The sequence below is a fragment of the Camelus dromedarius genome, chromosome 3 (assembly GCF_036321535.1).
Source record: "Camelus dromedarius isolate mCamDro1 chromosome 3, mCamDro1.pat, whole genome shotgun sequence".
NCBI classification, from domain to species: Eukaryota; Metazoa; Chordata; class Mammalia; order Artiodactyla; family Camelidae; genus Camelus; species Camelus dromedarius.
The window spans coordinates 61,219,049-61,240,403 of NC_087438.1; the positions used below are offsets into that span (position 1 = coordinate 61,219,049).

The 21,355-nt window shown below is 37.9% G+C and overlaps 1 protein-coding gene across 2 annotated transcripts in view; it reads left to right on the forward strand.

Moving 5' to 3' along the window:
• ADGRV1 (adhesion G protein-coupled receptor V1) overlaps nucleotides 1-21,355 on the forward strand; it is a 471,359-nt gene that overhangs the window by 387,885 nt on the left and 62,119 nt on the right. For both annotated transcript variants that reach the window (XM_064482395.1, XM_064482396.1), the window contains one exon: nucleotides 2,564-2,721. In XM_064482395.1, coding sequence (XP_064338465.1) covers nucleotides 2,564-2,721 — 158 coding nt within the window. The remainder of the gene's footprint in view (nucleotides 1-2,563; nucleotides 2,722-21,355) is intronic.

Below are 21,355 nucleotides of genomic sequence, written 5' to 3' on the forward strand. Positions count from 1 at the left end.
TTTATTCTACATCAGTAGAAATCCCATCCAGACAATAGTGATTAGAAAGTAAGAATACCTATTAGCTCTAGAAGAAAAGCTGAGTGAGAATTTACAACAAGAAAGCTTTAGTCTACGAGATACAATGTGGAATGACGTCGCCTGCCCCACTCGCTTTCCATGGACCGAGTCACGGGAGTGGCGGCCCTGTCTGCTGTATGTGCTTGTGGGTTATCCTTTCCACCCCATCTCATTTGCCAATGATAATGTTTCCGGACAGTTGGGTGACCCCCCTAATCCCTAAGAGAGGTAGTACACAAGGCAGATAGTTTTTGTTGGAGGGAGACTGGGATGGAGTCACTGCTGGACAGGAGTGGGCAAGGGAGGCCCCTGGCAGGACTGCAGGGCTCGAAGTAGTGGGGAAGGCAGGAGGGGCTGCCAACAGAGCAGGTGTGCTGTGGGCCAAAGCCCTGTTCACTCATGATCTGGCCCATGTCGACCATGTGGAGGGCAAACTTAGGGCGCTGTCAGCAGCCTCGTTAGTGAGACATCACGACCTGCAGAAGCAGAGGGGAAAGGGGTTGCTTCAGGACTGGATAATTTTTCTGCCCCTTTCTCTGAAAGAATTGGCCCCCCTGGCCACCTCGTTGTACAAGCAGGGAGAATTGCAAATGAGATTTTGAAGAGTGGTGACTCTTAGGGAATTCCCCTCTCTTCCCAAAGCCACTGCAGGCATGCCTGGTTACTTCTGACCTTCCAGAGGTCGGCTTGGCCCAATTTATTTTTTGACCAGGATGGTGCGCCATTAAGTGGGGTTCTGCTTTCAAAGGTTTTCCCCTGAAATAAAGGAAAGTTTTCAGAAAAGCACTTCAAATAGAGAGGTGAGAACCAAACGTGGCCAGGCCCAGGCAAGTATAGATAGAAAGCTGGACCTGGTACCACAGCACTGTGTAGAAACGTCGATTACTCGTCGAGCAGCTCACAGTAGCTTCTTCAGTCATCATCCCCATTTTACAGCCTGAAATTGAATTGTGACAATATTTTTCATAATAAAAATAAAGCATTGAAGCCTGTGTGAGTTCCTTGTCAGTGTCTGTATTTGTCTAAGCCCCTTGAAGCCAAATCTGCGGCAGTGAATCCATAATTCAGATGAAAACAATAAGAAATCATGTAGAGGCAATGTACATAGACATGAGTAGCCAACATGATCTCTATTTTTAGTGCAGAAATCTCTTCAAGATCAAAGTCATTAGTGTTTGCCTGTTTTATTTAATTGTACGCCTTTTACCTGGAAGATGCGGGTCTCATGGCATACAAATGAGAGTACAGGGAAGGATTCAGGCTTCCTGCTGTCCAAATTAAATTCTAAAAGCCAGAAAATTCATCATTCTGACATTTCTTTGCAGATGCAGAATGTGTCTTGAAATATCTCTTGAAATGTGTCTTGTTTCCTTGAGGAATACATTTAGCAGCTCATGTTAGTTAGAAACAGTATCTAAGTAAAGTCTTTAATAATGTGTGTCTTTTTAAATAGGAAATTGAGGGACTAATTTCCCAAATTGCATGAATGGGTGTTTCTCCTGACTTATCTATATTTTTAATTTTAAGATTTCCTTCTAAACAGGTAATTTTTTTTTCGTTGAGTTTTCAGCAACCATTATGTTTGGCTACATTGTAATCTTGGTTTACAGATATTATGTATTAAAAATGGAGAAGTTGGGGAAATATTTGAAAAGAGGCACCATCTACTATTAAGATTTCTTGTAATTTAAAGTATTGTTGTCTTGAAAGTTGTAGGACATGGGTCCTTTATAAGAATACCTCAAAAGCACAATTCTAGATATTGAGAACCTATTTAACAGTTGTTCATTTTGAGATTGTTTGTGAAAGATTTTATTTGAACAAGAGGATTTTTATGACCCATGAGTAAAAACTTCCAATTACATCTCTGAAACCATTTCCCGTGGTTTCAGTGTTACCAAAATAAATAAATAATGTTAAGTTAACCTTAAACCTCATTGATCTAAATAAAACCCTGTAATAATAGATACAGTTATGCAGTATAGCTTCTGAATGGAAAATTGTCATCCTTTTCAAAAGAATTAATGGCTCTGGGGAAATGTACGGCTTAGGAATGACAAGACTGTCATTCACTCAAAAAACAAAATTGTGTAAATGACAAGAGCTGAGCCCTGGGAATCCTCAAATTTGCCTTTAAATAATACTTCTTTCATGAAGTCCTTAGTGAGACCCTGGTCTCATTAGGCCAAGAAGATAGAGCTGGAAAAGCAAGGATGCCTTTCTCACATTTATTTGGCTATCACCTTTTTTTTTTTTTTTTTTTTTGAAGTTTTCTGAGCACCTCAGGATTTGCATGTTCCATGGAATCTACTGTGAAGCAGTGGATTCGATTTAATCACGGAGCCTCTATTCTAACAAAGCTCCAATTTGGCAAAGCAGAAAATTGCTTTTGCCAACTTTGGGATAAAAAGTGCTAGTATAACGTGATGATGTCATACATGGTGCATTTAGAAGTGTTTGTATTGAAGTCGTTTTGAGTTATCTCGTTTCTTCCCTCTACCAGGTGTTTCATCCCAAACGTGTATGCGGCTCTGTTCACTGCCGCTCTTGTTCCTTTAATGTGCCTCGTGGTGGTATTTGTGGTGTTCATCCATGCCTACCAGGTGAAGCCTCAGTGGAAAGCATATGACGATGTCTTCAGAGGAAGAACGAACGCAGCAGGTTTGGAACAAACTGTTTTCACTTTGGAGATGGGATTCTTTAATGGTGGGAAAGTGTCACTGTATGTTCTTTGTCAAAAAAAGGAGTCAAGTGAGACTCAGCTCTGAAGCCACAGGTTAAGTTCTAGCTCTCTGCTTTATCCTGCTCCTTGTTACTTCTGACATCTCTCTGTCTTCAGGACTCTGGAGATTTTATTGCCAGTTCCAGTTTTGTCCCTAGGATGTTAATGTTCAAGTAAGTGACTCACAGCCTTTGGGAGCTGCTTCCCCAAGCAGTCTTCAACTCGAGCGATAACAACCTGTGTTCAATCTGCGAAATCTATGCATTTCTTTCAGATTCTAAGGCTTTCTCACACACAAACCTCCGTAATGCTTGTGAGTGCTACGTTGTGCATGTGGAGCTCTGATTGTGCTGACAGATGTTTAAAAACATATGTGACCAGACAGCTTCATAAGTGGCTACACATGTCTGTGGTTACTTAAGCGTGCAAGTCTTTCCAGCTCAAGTTGGCTTTCACTGCAGCTCATTTTTTCCCTTTGAATCATACTTAACACGGGTTTTTATGATCTGATTCTTTTTCTGTGGTTAGATTAGAGTCTCTTAGGAATTTTGTTTAACTAGGAACAATAACCAAACACCTCCATAGAGAAAACTCACTCTAACATAGTTTGAGTGACTAGGATATTAGGGAGATTCTTACGAGCTGGGGTGGGGGATCCCTCTTGGGCCAAAAGCTTTTCTAAGCTTTTACAAATCTAAAGCCAAATGAATGAGAGAAATTCTAAACATCTTAGGTGTTTTTTGGAGTTTAGGCAAGATACCCTATATGAAGTACCTAGAATAGTGTCTAATACATTATTGGAAGCTCGGTAGATATTGGCACTTCCAAGATAAAAAAAAGATTCATTCTAATACAAGATGAGCCTCTAGTTCCTGAGCTGGCTTAGGGAAGATGCAAAGCGATTTTCCTAGCGGTGTAAAGAGAAGGGACTTTTATACTGGTTCGCTGGGTAGGTTGTGGGGTCTCTTGTCTAGCCAGCTCTTCCCTCTTCCCTCTCATTTAGCATGCAATTAACATGTGGGCCAAAAGATTATTTAAAGTTATGATTAATCTTAAATTCTTCAATTAAAAAAGCAATATTCGTTGTAGATCTCCTACTTTTTCATGGACATAGAATTTATCCAGAAGCTATGCTTTCATTCAACTTGAGATTCCCATTATTAAAATGCATAATCTCTTTTGAAAGGAAAGTTTGCTTTCTATATAATATAAATGTGCCAATGTTGACACATTTTCAATAGTGACAACATCATAACACATAACCTAATGTGTTAATCCTTTTCATACCTAAATCACCCCTATGCCTTTTGTATCATGGATACAGCAGATAAATGATGCTCTGATTACCTGCAAAATGTAGCCCTCAAGCCTTGAACATAATGGTAAAAGCTCTAGCCCACATGTATCTCAACTAGCAAAACCTCTCTTGCAACGAAATATTAATAGAAACATGGCTCTTAGTGTAGCTTTTCAAATTTAAAAAAAAAATTGTGGTATTTCCGATTCCCCTATTCCCATGGCAATCCAATCTAATAGTTGTTATCTCACTTGAACTCTCACGGTGTTTTCCTGGTTGGTCACTTTTTCTAGTCTTTTTCTTCTTCATTTCATCTTCTCAGATATCTGTATTTCAAAAGTGTGACATGAATTCTCTCACTCTCTAGCATTACAGTCATGCAGTGTCTCACTGCCCAGAAGAACATCCAGTCTCTCACTTTTATAACACAAGAGTCTCTCTAGTCCACCCCGGCCCATCTTTCTCATCCCCAAGTGAGTTACTATTTAGCCTGCATTCTGACCACGGCATCAATTTACTCCTTCCTAAAATTACCTGATACTGCCATTTTGCTCATGTCAGAAGCCCTCTACAAACTCCTTACCGTTACCATTAGTTGATAAAACCCATGTGCTTAGTAAGTCATGTGAGAAAATGTGGATGAAAGAATGGGAGAAGGGGCTTATTACCCTCCCATAATCTTCATTATCTCCCCAAAGCCATCTTAAATAAACCAGTAATCTAAGTAAAAATCATATGCTGGACAAACACAAGTTAATCCCTAGGACCCCCGTCCAACAAGATGCTGCTCACTCTTTTTATAGAAATTCTGGCAGCTCCCAGGATACTGCCTCTTCTGTGAAACCTTTGGAATTGCCTCTTTACAGAACCACACCAGCCAAGAATTACCCCTGCCTCCATCTACGCCTTTAAAGCATTTTGTCCCTACAGCCATCATAGCACTTAGCACTTGCATGAGAACGGAATGGTGACTTTTTTTTGGTGTGTGTGGCTGGTTTCCTTAAATAAATTATGAATTCCTTGAGGGCAAGGACCATTTATTATTCATCTGTAACACCAGAGCACTGTAGAATGCTCAAGGGATAGCAGGAGCACAATTAATATTTCTTGACTAAATGAATAAATTAATAATCATCAATGCACCATAAACTCTTATAATTGTAGAAACAGATCTGCAAGCTAAAACAGCATTAAGAAGAAGAGGATTCTGTTATATCATCAACAGTAGAAATTACAGAATTTACCTCATTGATCTGTTCATAGGTGTCCCTTTGGAAGTTATTGTCAGGACTATTATTTTTTACTTGACTTCTGTGATTCCTAGCACTTTGTGTTCAGCTTTCAGCTCTGACCTGATATTTCGTATTTTATTTGAAACCTCCTTTGACTTTCCTCCACTTGAATATGTTTCACTTTCCTCAAATTCAAAATTGCAAGAAAAAAACAGTCTGTCTATTCTACCAAGGAGCATTTGATACTCTGAGTTTTTCTGCTAAAATCCCATTGCACTGCCCTGGAAAGTATCCTGTCAAGATGGGACTATAAATTCATGGGTTGCCCACTCCCCTGCTCCGTGTACATATATAGCAGTTAACAACAAGCTATAATAAGAGAAAATTAAAAAGAAGATGAACTGTGGATCAGAAATAAAGCAGAAACATGGAGTCTTAGCTGGGCTGCAGCCAACGACCTGATGTTCCCTGGGTCCACAAGCCTGTGGATGCAGGAGTATCTCAGCTGCTGTGGTGACAAGTTGGGAATTAAGGGTCTCACCCAAGGCAGGTAGCCCAGAGCAATAGCACCTGCAAGATGCCTGAAACAGAGCTGCCACAGTAACTTGGGCTTTAGGTTAGGAATCTGGGAGCCCACGGGCAAGGCAGATGAAGCATCTTATCAAGTTCCGAGACCAAGCTCTCTAGAGTTCACAGCGTTTATCTGCCATATTCATGTATCATTATGGGGGCAGAAGACCCAAGGCATCAAACTAGTCCTCTTTGGACAGGAGGGTTAAGTGGGAGGCCACCACAGAGCCATTAGACAGAGAAAGGGAGACAGAGACAGAGACAGAGACAGAGAGAAGGAGGGAGGGAGGAAGAGAGAGAGAGAGAGAGAGAGAGGGAGAGAGAGAACAAGCAAAGAAACAATGCTTCCCACTCAAGATGAGCTACAACATAAAAGTCTCAAATATGGGAGGAAAACTAACAAAGACAGTCCTTAAAAATCAGCAATCAGAAAGATGAATTTAATCCAGAAAGAAAATATAAAAATAGGATAAACTATAAATAACTAAGTATGTTAGGCTCCTCAAAAATATAAAGCAGGAATCATCAAACTGTGGCCCTACCAGCCACTCACCTGTTTCCTCACTTTATTTTTTTAACAGCTTCATTGAGATATAATTTACATGCCATAAAGCTCATCTGTTTAAATTGGTCTTTATTCATTGATCTTTATTAGATTTATATGGTTGCATAACTATCACCATAAATCTAATTTTAGAATATTTTCATCATCCCAACAAAGAAACCCCATGCCATTAGCAGTCACTCCCCATTCTCCACTTCCGTGAACCTTAGGTAACCGCTAATCAGCTTTCTGTCTCAATAGATTTGTTTATTCTAGACATTTCATATAATGGGATCATAGAATATGCAGTGTTTTATATCTGACTTCCTTCACTTAGCGTAGTGGTTTCAAAGTTCATTCATATTAGAGCATATATCCATGCTTAGTTCTTTTTATTGCCAAATAATATTGCACTGTATGAATACACTACCTTTTGCATATCTGTTCATCAGCTGATGGACATTTGGTTGTTTTCACCTTTTGACTATTATGAAGAAGGCTGCTGTGGATATTCATATACAAGTTTTTGTATTAAAATATGTTTTCATTTCTCTTGGGCATATACCTAGTATTGGAATTTGTGGGCCATACAGTAGCTTTATATTTAACTTTTTGAAGAACTACTAAACTGTTTTCCAAAGTAGCTTCAGTGACCTGTTTTAGTAAGTTTTTTTTTGGCAAACACCCATTTGTTTACAAATATTCTATGGCTGCTTTCACAATACAGAATTGAGTATATGCAGTTGCAACAAAAATCACATGGCCTGAAAAACCTAACATAGTTGGTATCTGGCCCTGTACAGAAATAGTATGACCATCGACCCCTGATGTAAAGGAAAATATGTCCACGGAAAGAACTTAAACATAAAGAACAAAAATAGATACAAACAGCTAAATAAAAACAGACAAATATGAAAATGAAAAAAAATTTTAAATCTTGGCAATGAAAAATATACTAGTTGAAAATTTTAAATATCTTAATATTTGAGATAAACTATAAATGAAACACAGCGAAGAGGGAATTAATTGATTAGAATCTGAAGCTAAGATTAAGGAATTCATCAGTGAAACATATTAAGAAAGGAGAAAATATGAAAACAAAGCTGAGAAGTATGAGAACATATTGCCAGAAGAAAAGAATACAGGGAACTGACACAAATCAAGATTTGAAGAGATAATGGTTGAGAATTTTCTAGAATTAAAAAAAAATTAACATAACTACATATAAATATCTACATTGTTAAAAAGCGGGGGTGGGGGTGATGGGAGAATGCTGTAAGGTCTAGTGTATTAGTAAAGTTCCCAAGTCTATATTTTTGAAAAACAATAGTAAGTACCTTTTCCTTACTTCTAATATACTTTATTGTTAGAATAAGTGGCACAGACCCCATTTACGGGTTCAGAGTCCACGGTGCAAGCAGATGCCACTAAGTTGTCTAAAACCTAAGCATCAAAGACAACACAGACTGGTACCCAGCCTCTTCTCTTTCCTCTCAGATACCTGCACTTTTTATTTCCCGTGTATACTTTGTACCTGAGAAGGAGGGTGGTTCTAATTACATCCGGCCCTTTGTTTCACCAGATTCTGCAACTGCAAATTCAACCAACCATGGATTGAAAATATTTTGGAAAAAAAATTCCAAAAAGTTCCAAAAAGCAAAACTTGGATTTGCTGCACACCGGCAACTCCTTACATAGCATTTACATTGTATTAAGTATTGTAAGCGATTTAGAGGTTAAGTATTCTGGAGGATGTACATAGGTTATATGCAAATACTATGCTATTTTATATAAGGGACTTGAGCATCCTTGGATTTTGGCATCCTGCAAGGTCCTGGAACTAATTCCCCACAGATACAGAGGGAAGACTATAATCTCTAACAGGTCCAGCTTGGTTCTCTACAATTCCAAGCATGCAAAAGTAGCCCTTTTTCCTAAGGCAGCAGATATGGTTTATAGTTTAGTTATGTTTTGTCCTGCATTTTTTAATTGGATGAGCATTTTCAGATATTACAGCTGACCCTTGAACAGCAGTGGTTTGAACTGTACAGAATATGTATATGCTTAACTGTAACATTACAGGTGGAATTTTTTCTGTGAGGGGGTTTAGCTTCTCTCTAACCTTTATGTTGTTCAGGGGTCAACTATATTAGATCGTGTCATGAGAAATATATCCTCAAATAATAAGTCAAGAGTTAAAAGTAAGTCCCCTTTTCTTACAGTAGAAGCAGTTTCCTAGTTCTCCAAATTATGCTAAATTTTGAATATTCTTGGTGAAATCTTGTCAAGAGCTTTCTTTATCTATAAATTACTTTTAGTAATGAGTAAGATGCATTATGAGAAGGAAAGGTCAATTTATAGTTTCCTTATAGCCAAGCTGGTTTTTGTTTTTAGTAATTAGAATGATTAGGATTATTTGTTTACCTTAGAGTTTTAGGTTTGGTAAACAGATGTGATCAGTTGACACCAGCATCAGGCCTATTTGAATAATTGAGGAGCTTGCATCAATCATTTTGCTAGGCCTAGACTCTTCCATATTTCTGTAGAACTTTTCTCCAGACGAATCACTCTTGTGCAGATTAATGTGCACAAGACATCAATTATGAGCAATTTGATGTTAACACTTGCGTTGGTTATGTCTATTCAGTACCAACCCCTTTATAGTCTATATGTTGAGTGACTTTTTTTCTCCTGACATCCCTTAATTTCAGGGTTTAAATAAACTCACTGAAGTTTAAAGGAAAGGGCACACAGAGGAAGAGCTGCTAGTAAATAAAATACACTCTGTGCTGTAGTCTCCAACGGTGGCCATTGTCAGTCCCACCCCTTCTGAGCGTGGCTGGGACAGTGATGGCACTGCTCCCCTCTTGCTGCTGGGCTGCTATGAACCAAATTTTCAAAGGTCAGTGGCCCCTAATGAAATTCACTGGCCTCCTCCTCCTTCAGTAGGGTGATCATGCAGTGAGAATGAGTCAGGATAAAGGTATGTTCCCTGAACTAAATTTCAGTGTCTCAAATGGCATTTTAAATGAAACCTGTAATTTTAGGGTTTGGTTTTGATCTCTGGCAATGATAAGCTTGTCTCTCCTTTAGGCTCATTAGAATTTACTGACTCCCTTCTGATTCATCATCCAGTTCTTATGTGAGGAATGATTCCCGGATCAGGGAAGGAAAATTAATTTGAATAAAAAGAGGAAGTAGGTGATTACATATCCCTTTCTTATAAAAACCCCACACACGTGTTTCAATATGATACATAAAAATATGTAAAGATGGCTGGATCCAGCTAGCCACGTATAACACGGACCTCGCAGTTCATACAGAATCTCCCGGTTCTGTCATGGCCACTTCTCTGCTTCGTTATATATCTGAAGATGAATGCTCCCATTTCTTCTGAGGCTCCATTTCTTCATATTTACAGTGAACAGCAATACATCAAAATTCCATTGCTATTATGAAAATCATTGAAAACTTGTTATAATTAATATTACAAAGTATCATCCCTTACATCCTAAAATTGAGTGACTTTTTTTTCTCCTGACATCGTAGAAATTTCAAAAAGAGTTTCAAGAAACTCAGTGAAAGCCAAAGGAAAAAGAAGAAAAGGAAATTGCTCCTGGTGAATGCAGCACACTCTGTGTTGTGGTCTCCAGAGATGCCGCTATCAGTTATTTCCCTCCCTTTGCACATGAGCTTCTCCTCACATAAAGCAGGGGAGTCTCTTTCCCCGTCCTTTCACTCTGGACTGACTTTGGACCTGCTTAGACCAATATTATCTGATGGAAAAGTGATACTGCCCCATAAATGGGTCTAGCCTTTAAGAGGACCAGCAGTTTCAGCTTCCTTTCTCTTGGAAGCAAGCCACCAAGTAAGAAGTGCAGTTACCCTGAGACCACCATGATATTAGAAACTCCGAGCTAGTCGTGTGGAGTGGCCGTGTGAATGAGCATGCTTGGCCGATCTCCATTTGTTGCAGGCATCCCAACTCTGACTCCAGACATGGGAGTGAAGAAGCCTCCTTACAGGCCAGCCTGAGGAGACACCACACAGAGCAGAAGACTGCCCAGCCCAGATCGTAGGACTGTGAAAAATAATAGATTATTTTAAGCCACCAAGCCTTGTGGTGGTTTATTCTGTAGTTCTCAATAGCCGAACTGCTCTGATTCTACTATCCTTACTGTTCTCACTTCAAAATTCTAAGTATGTCATTGTCATTTTAAATTTTGTCACTTTTATTTTTTTGCATTTAAGTTTTATTTTAAATTTGTGTTTCTTGTCATTTCAGATACGTATTACAAAATTATAAGTATGTGTCACTGGCATTTTAAATTTTACATGGTTCATAGATAAAAGAAAAACACAATATGATTTTTTTCCTAAACCAAAATTGAGGCTTCCACTAAAGCAGAGTAAAAGTAATCTTACCTAGTAACAGTGCGTGCTTGAATCAGATCCAGAATGACCAATATAACAGGTTTCACATGTCCTTGGCTTGTTTGCAGTCTATTCCCAGTTCCATTGCTGAAAAGAAAATAAAAAACAATGCCTAGGGACCTAAGGAAAACCCCAAAGCTTCTCACTAGACAATGAACAATTTCTGCTGCTGGAGCTTAAAAAAATCTTTCTGAGCACAGTTCAGTCTCCCCACATGTGGCCAATAGTGGTGGGGGAAATCCAAAATATTTAAAGAAACATTATGGATGTTCATTCCCTGCTTAGATTTATATTTATGACTTCAATCTTTGAAGATTCAAGTCAGAAATCTTTGTGCCTGGAAGATGATGTGTAGTCATTCAGTGTGTGTTGGTTTTTTCATTTTTGTTTTGAAAAAATTCAAGATTTGCTATTCCTCATTAAAAACTCTTAGAACAAGCTTCCTTAAAAAACTAAAAACAGACTTACCATAGGATCCAGCAATCCCACTTGTGGGCATACATCCAGAGGAAAATATAATTCAAAAATACACATGCACCTCAGTGTTCATAGCAGCACTATTTACAATAACCAAGGTATGGAAACAACCCAAATGTCCATTAACAGGTGACTGGATAAAAATGATGTAATACACACACACACACACACACACACACACACATACACACACACACACAGACAATTAAATACTACTCAGCCATAAAAAAGAATAAAAGAATGCCATTTGCAGCAATATGGATGGACCTGGAGATCATCATTCAAAGTGAAATAAACCAGAAAGAGAAAGAAAAAAATGCCATGTGATACTGCTTTTATGTGGAATCTAAAAAAAAAGAAAAAAGGACAGAAATGAACTTATCTACAAAGCAGAAACAGACTCACAGACGTAGAGAACAAACTTAATGGTTACCAGCGTATAAAGGGAGTGGGAAGGGATAAACGGGGAATTCAAAAATTGCACCTCTTGGGGAGTGATGGGAGTGTTAGCTAATTGATTGTGGTAATGGTTTCATTGGTGTATACATTTATCAAAATTCATCAAACTGTACATTTGAAATAATGTGTGGTTTACTGTACCAGAACCATACCACAATAAAGGTGTTAAAAAATGAAAAGTCCTAGAACAGTTACATCAGGGATTAGTCTCCTAAGACTTAGAACATAGAGATAAAAAGTAAAAAAAAAATCAAATCCAATCAAAGAATTGAGAGAAAGCTTAAGTTTCTGTTTAAACTCCTGACTTGCACATGTAACCAAAGAAGAAATGGGACTGGTAATTTGTGGCAGAGCTGGGTCTCTCTAAAATTCAAGTTTCCTGAACATCTATACCTCAGTGACTGTCTTTTACTTAGTTTCAGCTGAATACCGATGAGGACAAGGATAGCTCTCTGTTCAGGCTATACTGAGTACTAAACTGTTAAATTCAATCTGCATTTGTTTCCTAGGTGGGCAGAGGGCATAGAGCATGGATGTGGTAGAGCTGGAAGAGTAAAGGACTGGACCACATATAAGAGGAAGCTGTGAAGGTGCTTGGGCCCTGGTGGTCACCATCATTATCATCTTCACCACTACCAATTAAGACTCACCATATGCTATTTACAGTTTTATTTTTCTGGCATACTCCACTGTGCTAAGCATTTTATATATACTATCTCACTTTTTACAGTATCAAACCTTTCATTGAGAAAAATAACAAGTAAACATTAAATTAAACCTAGCAAACTCTAATTCCATAAAAGTAATTATTAGACTCCATTCCCCAGAAAGAATTTGAAGTGATCCGGCTAGCAAATTATTCCTTCATCTTCTGATTTCCAAGAAAGACTGCCCCCTGTCCTTACATTGAAACATGCCTAATTTTCCTCACTATTCTCATATGTAGTACAGGCATAATAATAATATTTAACTTTATAGAGCTGTATGAAAGATTAAATGTTAATTTATATAAAGTCTTTAGTACACTCTCTGGAATATGCTAAGATTCAGTATGCCTTTGTATTCTTGTTAGCGTAACAACTCTTTCCATATGTAATTGGTATAGAATACAGTCAGATATATATAACCACTTTGTTCTGTATACTTCCTAAATGTCTCTCAGATACACCTCTTTTCCTTTCTTCATGGCTATGACTGGTGTATTAATGAGCTTGAGCTGTCGTAACAAAATGCCATGGACTAGGTGGTTTAAACAATAGGAATTTATTTCTCAGTTCTGGAGGCTATGTCCTATAATTTGGGTGCTGGCCAATTTGGTTCCTGATGAGAGCCCCCTTCCTGGCTTGTAGATGGCCATCTTCTTGCTGTGTTCTCACATGGTGGGGAGGAGAGAGAGAGATAGAGAGACAGAGAGTGGGAGGGAGAAAGTAAAGGCACTAATCCCTTCATGAAGGCTCTACCCTCATGACTTAATTAACTCCTTAAGTCCCCATTTCCACATACCATCACACTGAGGGTTAGGGCTTCAACACATGAATTTTGGAGGGATGCAATTCAGTCTACAGCACCTGGGTTATATCCCCATCATCTCATACTTGTCTTAAGATTGATACTCCATGATTCTTGTCTGTCCCCATTCCACGTTGAACCCATCTACAAGGTGAAATTGATCACACGATTAAAGTCATTCAACAGCAACCCTCAGACTGTAGAATAAAAGGAAAATTCCACCCATGTAAACTCTCTATATGCATAGCCATGTTGAACTAGTGCTGTTGCCTCAAAGTGACACGATGTCTGATGAGTCTGGACTTAAATAATACAACTGAATTCACTCTCACTTACTGAGTTCATTGTTTATGGTGGCTGGGGAGAAGAAGGAATGGCATTGAAGCTGAATTCTTGATACCCATGATGAATAGGCTTCAGTGGGGTGTTAGTGGAAGACAGGGTACACATTTAGAGCCAGTGCCTTAGCATCACTTTGGCACTGCTGCCTTAGCGCACCACACACTCTGACCTTCAGCGTGGCTGGCAACTCTTGTTGACATAAGCATACGACTGCCAATGCCCCAGCCTGATCCAGAGAATCAGTGAAACTTTCCCAATTGTTTATATTTTGGATATGTAGGTTGAGTTTCCCATGTATTTCCTTGGTAGTTTTTCTCCAAGTTAATAAAAAGTTTACATTTTAATTTTCCTGGCATATTCCATTCTTTTAAAGGACGTTTCCCCTCTCAAATCCTTCTTTAGTTATCTTAGAAAAATTAGCAACGAGGCATTACTTTTTACTCTTTTGAAAGCTACATAAAGCAGCTATTCATGTTTATTGCTTTGATCTAAGAGCACATTCATTTTTTTTAATGCGTGACTGAAGTCTTCCATTCAACCCTTGGCTGATGAAAATATAATTTCTAATCTTTTTAATGTGTCTCTCTAAAATTTGTATTCAGACCATTGCCAAAGAATGTATATAAACTCTACTAAAGAGTAGAAAAATAAGTTTTTCAAGACTGCTTTATCTTAGAATATTTATGGCATTGAAAACACTGTATTCCCCTTGACCTGGTCTATGAGGAACCTCATTTGGTGTCAACATAGTGATCCTATAATACACCATGGTTCTTTCTAATCAGGCAGATCCCCAGTTGTAAGATGTCAATTCCATTATTGATTTGCAACTTTTCCCATGTATTACTAATTGCTATTCTCATTATTTAGAGAGATTTTCAATTTATGATTCAGTGCCTACACAATTCTTTAAAAAATACAAATAGTCACAAAAATAATTGATCACATTTTAATTAATCAACTGGTACTGGTACAATTTTATTTATTTTTTAATTTATTTTTATTTTTTATTTTTTAACATTTTTTATTGATTTATAATCATTTTACAATGTTGTGTCAAATTCCAGTGTAGAGCACAATTTTTCAGTTATACATGAACATATATATATTCATTGTCACATTCCTTTCTCTGTGAGCTACCATAAGATCTTGTATATATTTCCCTGTGCTATACAGTATAATCTTGTTTATCTATTCTACAGTTTTGAAATCCCAGTCTATCTCTTCCCACCCCCCACCCCCTTGGCAGCCACAAATCTGTATTCTATGTCTATGAGTCTATTTCTGTTATGTATTTATGCTTTGTTTGTTTGTTTGTTTGTTTAGATTCCACATATGAGCGATCTCATGTGGTATTTTTCTTTCTCTTTCTGGCTTACTTCACTTAGAATGACATTCTCCAGGAGCATCCATGTTGCTGCAAATGGCGTTATGTTGTTGATTTTTATGACTGAGTAGTATTCCATTGTATAAATATACCACGTCTTCTTTATCCAGTCAGGTACTGGTACAGTTTTAAAGAGAAGATTCAGAAATAAAGGAAAATAGGATTGTTAGGACTAGGGAAATAGGAAGTGGGGACAAGTCATCTGGGGAATTAGCAATTGCTCATGAATTTCTTTAAAACTGTACAGTTGGCTCAATGTCCTTTATCACACGGTGATACTTAATAGTTTCTACATTATAAAACTCAGAAAGTTAGAGAAAAATGACTTTTTTATAATAAGTTTTTTCCTTATAGTGGGAAAGGACACCATGTCAAAGGTGAAGTTTGAATTTCATTGGGCCAGAGAGCAGTAACAGACTTGGTCTGATCCTTTCATAAAAGTACTCTTTCAGTTGCATTATCATAACCAAAGTGGCAGCCTCATAAAAAATTTACTTTTCTTACAACCAGCTGCAAGAGGCTACTCCAAATAATAGGACATCAAAAATACTTTCGTTCCGTCTTACACATCAAGGTCAGTATGTCCCTGCATAATAATTTTCCCTATTTTTAAATTTCTGCTTTCTGCTTACACCCTTTTCCTGTTCATATCACTGTGGTTACCATTTCTTATGATATTTTCCCTTCCTGGGTCACCACTTCCCTCTTCACATCTCTCTCTGAACACAGTCTCTCTCTGTCTTCCTCTCCCAGTTCCTCACTCCTACTGGTTCTTTATCTTCACCGTGACCTTGTGATTGAACATCCAAGGATATTTTCACTAGCTCCCCTGATGTCCTCACCAACTTGGCTCCCTCCTTAAAGAATATTGCCAACCATCATTCAAGTCTCTGTCACACACTTCTCTACTTTATCAGCCAATTAGTGCTACTCTGTAATAGATACTAATTGATCCTAACTGACCTTAACTGAGCCATCTCTGCTTCTCAGTAATCCTTTGGATTATCTTTAATTAATTCTTAGGTAATCTTTGAAACAGATTCCACTGCTCTTAAGTCATTTGCTTAATACTATCTATTCTCACTCTCTATATAAGATGTGAAAACGACATGATGTTAGTTACCTCACTCAACTTTCCTCATTTTCTTTGATTATTTATTTTTTTCTCCCTTCTTTGCCACTCTTCCTCCCATTTTAGGTAAAGAGGTAAATCATTCTCACTCAAGGCAACCCTCCCAATCATGCTCTTCATCTATTTGTCCTTCTCTTGGAACTTATTTCATTAAATTTTCCACAGTTGCCTCACATCTTAAATAGTTCTCTATCCTGGGTCTTTCCTCTCCATCTATATACATGCATCACTTTTCAGTGTCTCAAAGAGCTTATTCAAAATGCTGCTGCCTTATCAAGTTACTTCCCTGCCTTTCTCCTTCAACAGACTTTTTTTAATGAATCTGTTCATGACTGTTGACTATTACAGTTGGCTTCAGATTCTTTTCTTACCCACAAACTTCTTGAAGAGTAGTCCATATGGAGCTATCTATACTCAACACTTTCACTGCTATGCCTTGAGAGTACCTTGCTTATTCCCTTCCATTCTTCACCCATAACCTTGGACACCAAGTCAACTGACCAGTCTTCTCCGTGTCCTTATCTTTAAACTCTTCTGCATAAATCAGTACTGCCAACCTCCCTTCCTTGAATAGTCTTATCTGCCTTAGTTTTCATGATACACTTTTTTTTTTCCTGCTAAATCCCAGTCCATGACTCAAGCTTCTTATGACTCATCACTCTGGAGTATATGTGTTTTCCAGGGATTGCCTTTGTCTTTTTCAAATTATGGTGATAATTTTCAAATCTATCAATTTGAGCTCAACTTCTCTTCCTAACTTCCTCTGTCCTCTTCCTGAGCAGTCGTATCTTGTCCTCAGGAAGTACAAAAATTGTCAACAACTTGCCTGCCCCAGTTGCTCTGATTTCTGTGTTGTTCTTTCTTCCTCTTCCTTCTCTTCTTCCTCTGAATCCTTTTCTTATCTTCCTGACCTTGAAGCCAGTGTAACTTCTTTTACTTCGTAGTCAGGGACTTTCCAGTCAGTAGTTGTCAAACTAACGGATTATCAGAATCACACTTTCAGGAATTAGACGTCTTTCTAAAGTCTTACTGAATTGGAATCTCCAGGGATGAAGTCCCAATATCTGTATAATGTTAAAGTTTCTCATTGTTTTCTGATTTGAGGGTACTTCTTTAAATTCTACCTCTGTAATATTTTCATGTCCATCCCCTTCTTTCCAATGTGAGAGTCACTCCTCTGCCATTTTCTCGGCCCAGACCTTCATTGTCTCTCACTCTGACCAGTTACCTGCCTGGCACCCCTGCCTTCAGCATTCTCTCCACCAATCAGTGTACTTTCCTGTGACATTAAGGACGTTTCTGTTTTGATTGGGCATCTTAGACATTTTAAATGTCTTTCCATTTCCTGTAAAATAATTCTGTATTGCTTAACTTGGTCCTCAGGATCCCTTAGTGGCCTGGTGCCACAGATATTCTTAGTCTTCAGCTTCTTGAACCTTCAGCACCAATCAGAAGGACAATTTTACACCAATTTGTGCATTTGCCTTTTTGCCTCTCTTTATGCTGTTTCCACTACCTTAAGCTCAAAGTTCACATGTGCAAATATAGCTCACTTTAAAGCCTAGCTGAAATTCCTTCTTCCTCACAAAGGCCTCTCTGCTTCCACTGACAGGAGGTAACTGCTGCTTTCCCTGAATTTTTATATAACTTGATCCCTCTGTTCTCATATTTATCTTCTCCCTTTTATTATAGTGTTTGTGTGTGTGTATACATAGTGAATGTATGTATGTATGTGTGTCTTTGAAAGAAGGCCCATATGTTACTCATTCTTTTACTTATCAAATTTTATCAAATACATTTTTAATATTAAATAAATAAATTTTTTGAATAATAAGCAATAGCCAAAATAGATATAAAACTGTTCTAAGTATTCTGCGTTTCAACCATTAAATCTTCACTGAACCCAGAATACCTTATTTAGAAGGTACTAATGTTATCCTTGTTGTACAGATGAAATTGTACATCAGACCAATCAAGTAAGTCACCAAGGTCACACAGCTAGTAAGTGGTCCTCAAAGAATCTGGCTCTGGAGTCCATACTCATAACCACTCTAGTATTCTGCCTTTTTTATGAATAAATCCCACTCAGCTGACCTCAGTGCATGCTTTTTAAAAAAGTTTATTTGGCTGAGGGCCCGTATTCAAAACCAATCTTTTTCTTTTCATTGAATTTCCAGAAGGAAATTATAAAATTTAGTATAAGTAACTATCAGGAAAGCAAATGATGTGATTTATAATTAGGATACGTCAACTTCAAAAAAGAAGGAGGAAGTGGGTTGCAGGAAAGACTAAGAGTGTTGAAGAATAATCTGAAGCTCTGCTGTGCAGTTTAATAAGACAGCATAAATGGTGTGCCTGTAAATTAACAAGTGATTGAAATGAACAATGTTTGATACTTAACACTCATTTAATTATATGGTTTCCAAGCAGTGTGGTGATTTCCCTCTCTCCATCATTTTCCCTCCCTGACTCCAAAGTGTTTGCAAATAGACACTTAATCTGTGGTTATAGTAAAGCTGCTTTGCCACCATAAAAAAAGTTGTTTTTCACAAATGTGGTTCACAAGCTTTATAATAGAATAAACTTCACCTGGTTAAAAAAAAATAGGATAGAAACAAAAAATATAGCAGAATCTGTGTAGCCTATTAAAGATGGAATTGAATAGTATAAATAGCTCCTTGTGGGGGGTTGGGAAGCAAAGTGACCCCAAAAATTGCATGGCTATTCATTCGTTAATCTTACGTACTAATGCCAAACTCAGGGTACCCAGAGTTAAGTAAAATTCCAATGCTCTCACTCTTTAAAAAAAAAAAAGAAGAAGAAGGAGGAGGAGGAGGAGGAAATGGGAAACATACAGTTTTGAACCTGGGGCAAAAAATAAGCTCTAGTATCTACCTTACATTTGCTTATAATACCTGACACCTGTGAAACAACCTACCTTTAACAATTTTAATTCCACATGAAAGAGGAGAAAAAGTTGGAATGAAAATCTCACAGATTTTCAGGTCTACGTAAGACATTGACAGATACAGAAAGAACATTTTAAAGGTTTATCATTGGGTACAAATACGTTTCAATGTAGATTTGGGGGTGGTGGTGGGCAGCCTCCTTTTCCCATAGATCATATACATGGCATTCAATCTGGGGATTGCCTTTCTTTCTTAACACAATGGTGTCTCTTTCTTTTCTGTAAGGGCTTGATCCAGGGTTGTTAGTGAGAATGAGCGATAAAGTGTTAGTTCATTCCCTTATGCATAGACATTCCTGGCACACCTGTGAGGACTGTACCAGTGTTTAAGTGGATAATGTAAGCCTTTATACAACACAGGTATTATGCCACTTTATGGTCTGTTACTATACACTCTGGAAAACCACTCTCTGTGTGGGTTTGGTATTAGTTTTCTGTATTTACAGATACAGTTATTTAACAACAGAGAGTAAGTAATATCGCCAAAGCTTTTGGGAAATACATAACGTTATTTTTAAGACCAGAGAATACCCTGATAATCTAATATCAGATTATCTCTCTGCTGGGAGAAGGGATGCAATTAATCACACTGACAGGGAGGAACCAAAGGATTTCACTCAGGTAGACTTTTTAGAATAGCAACATAGCAAAGGAAGTAAAAATAAAATAAAATAAAATATTAAATTGGTGTTACAGTTTTGTAACGTGATGTCTGGCTAGGGAACCAAATTAAGGAACGGAAATAAGCATTGAGGTCAATTGGCATCTGTCCAGATGGAGAGTCTACCAGGAAACTGTTCTGGGAACTGACATATTTAACACACTGTAAAAATATTATCTTGAACACATAGAGTTATTTTTAGTGTAAATTTTTTGAGACATTGTGTCAGGATTGACTCAAGACTTCAGTGTTGAATTTGAGCCTATTAAATCTTAATGACTGCTATGTGATGTACTATCAGACTATCTTTAAACGTAACAGGTTATTTTAGGCCAAAAACATAGTAACCTAATTTCCAACAATTATGAGGCTATCTAGTAAGATTTAAAATCTAGATGTAGCAGGTTGAAAGATGCATTGTACATTTTCGTTGTGTTATGAAAGCTGAGTGTGTTGGGAATTGCTCCTAGGTGCCTGAGCATGCCTGCAGATGACTGGAACTCCTTAACGGCTGAGTAACCGGTAATGAAGTTAGGAAACTAGGTTAAGCCAGTCTTCGATTGTTGGTTGGTTAACTTCATGTTTGTTTTAGAACTCTGATCTTCTAAAAACATTTGTTATAATGTCATTTATGAAACATTTATGAAATGTGTATAAAATGACTGTGTTGTTTGTGAACCCCTATGATAATTCTCCTTCCCGTAGTTCCAAGACATTTTTTCTCACAAGAGGAAAACAGATCATTTAACTTTTTCCTTAAGAATCACAGACCTATTTGATCCCTCCCCCCAGTAGAATATTATCTGGCAACTTTGAAGTACATGGAATTATCCTAATAACAGTGCATACAAGGTCCATGTGGGTATGTCTCATCTAACTTGATTATTCTCCTTAGATTCAAAATTATAGCCTGCAAATTGAAAATTATATATAGCTTTTGCAAGGCGAGACCATAATTCTAGGCTTGTACCATTTTTTTTCAATCCCAATAAATCACACTCAAAGTAGTCCTGACACTCAGCTGTCCTCTAGCATCCAGGAGCACCCTAAGTCAGTCACTGACAGAGTACAGCTGTTTAGGTTCCCAGCAGACTTGAGACTCCTCTGAGGATTTACTCACATTCCTCCTCTTTACCCCTGGAAAATATGCTCTAGGCCAGTATTGACTCTCTTCTCTGCCTGCAGATCCAATATCTCACCTGTAAAGATCTCTCCAAATTACACTTGCCTCCTTCATATTTCAGGAAAGGTCAGGGTAAATCTGGGTCAGAACATGGTAGCTGTAGGAGTCCACTGTAGTTACGTTTACTGTACCCACCTTATGTCTAAGACATTCTAAGAGCTACTTAAATTACCTTTTAGAGCAGAGGTTTGCACATTGTGGGTCACAGTACAATACATTGATGAGTCTGATTGCAAGCAATTTTTTAGTGGGATGGGGTGAGATGGATGAGATGGGATGGGATGAGATGGGATAGGATGGGATGAAACAGAATGGAATGGAATGGAATAGAAAAGAAAAAATATCAAAGGGAGACAGAGGAGAATAGAAGACACTGAG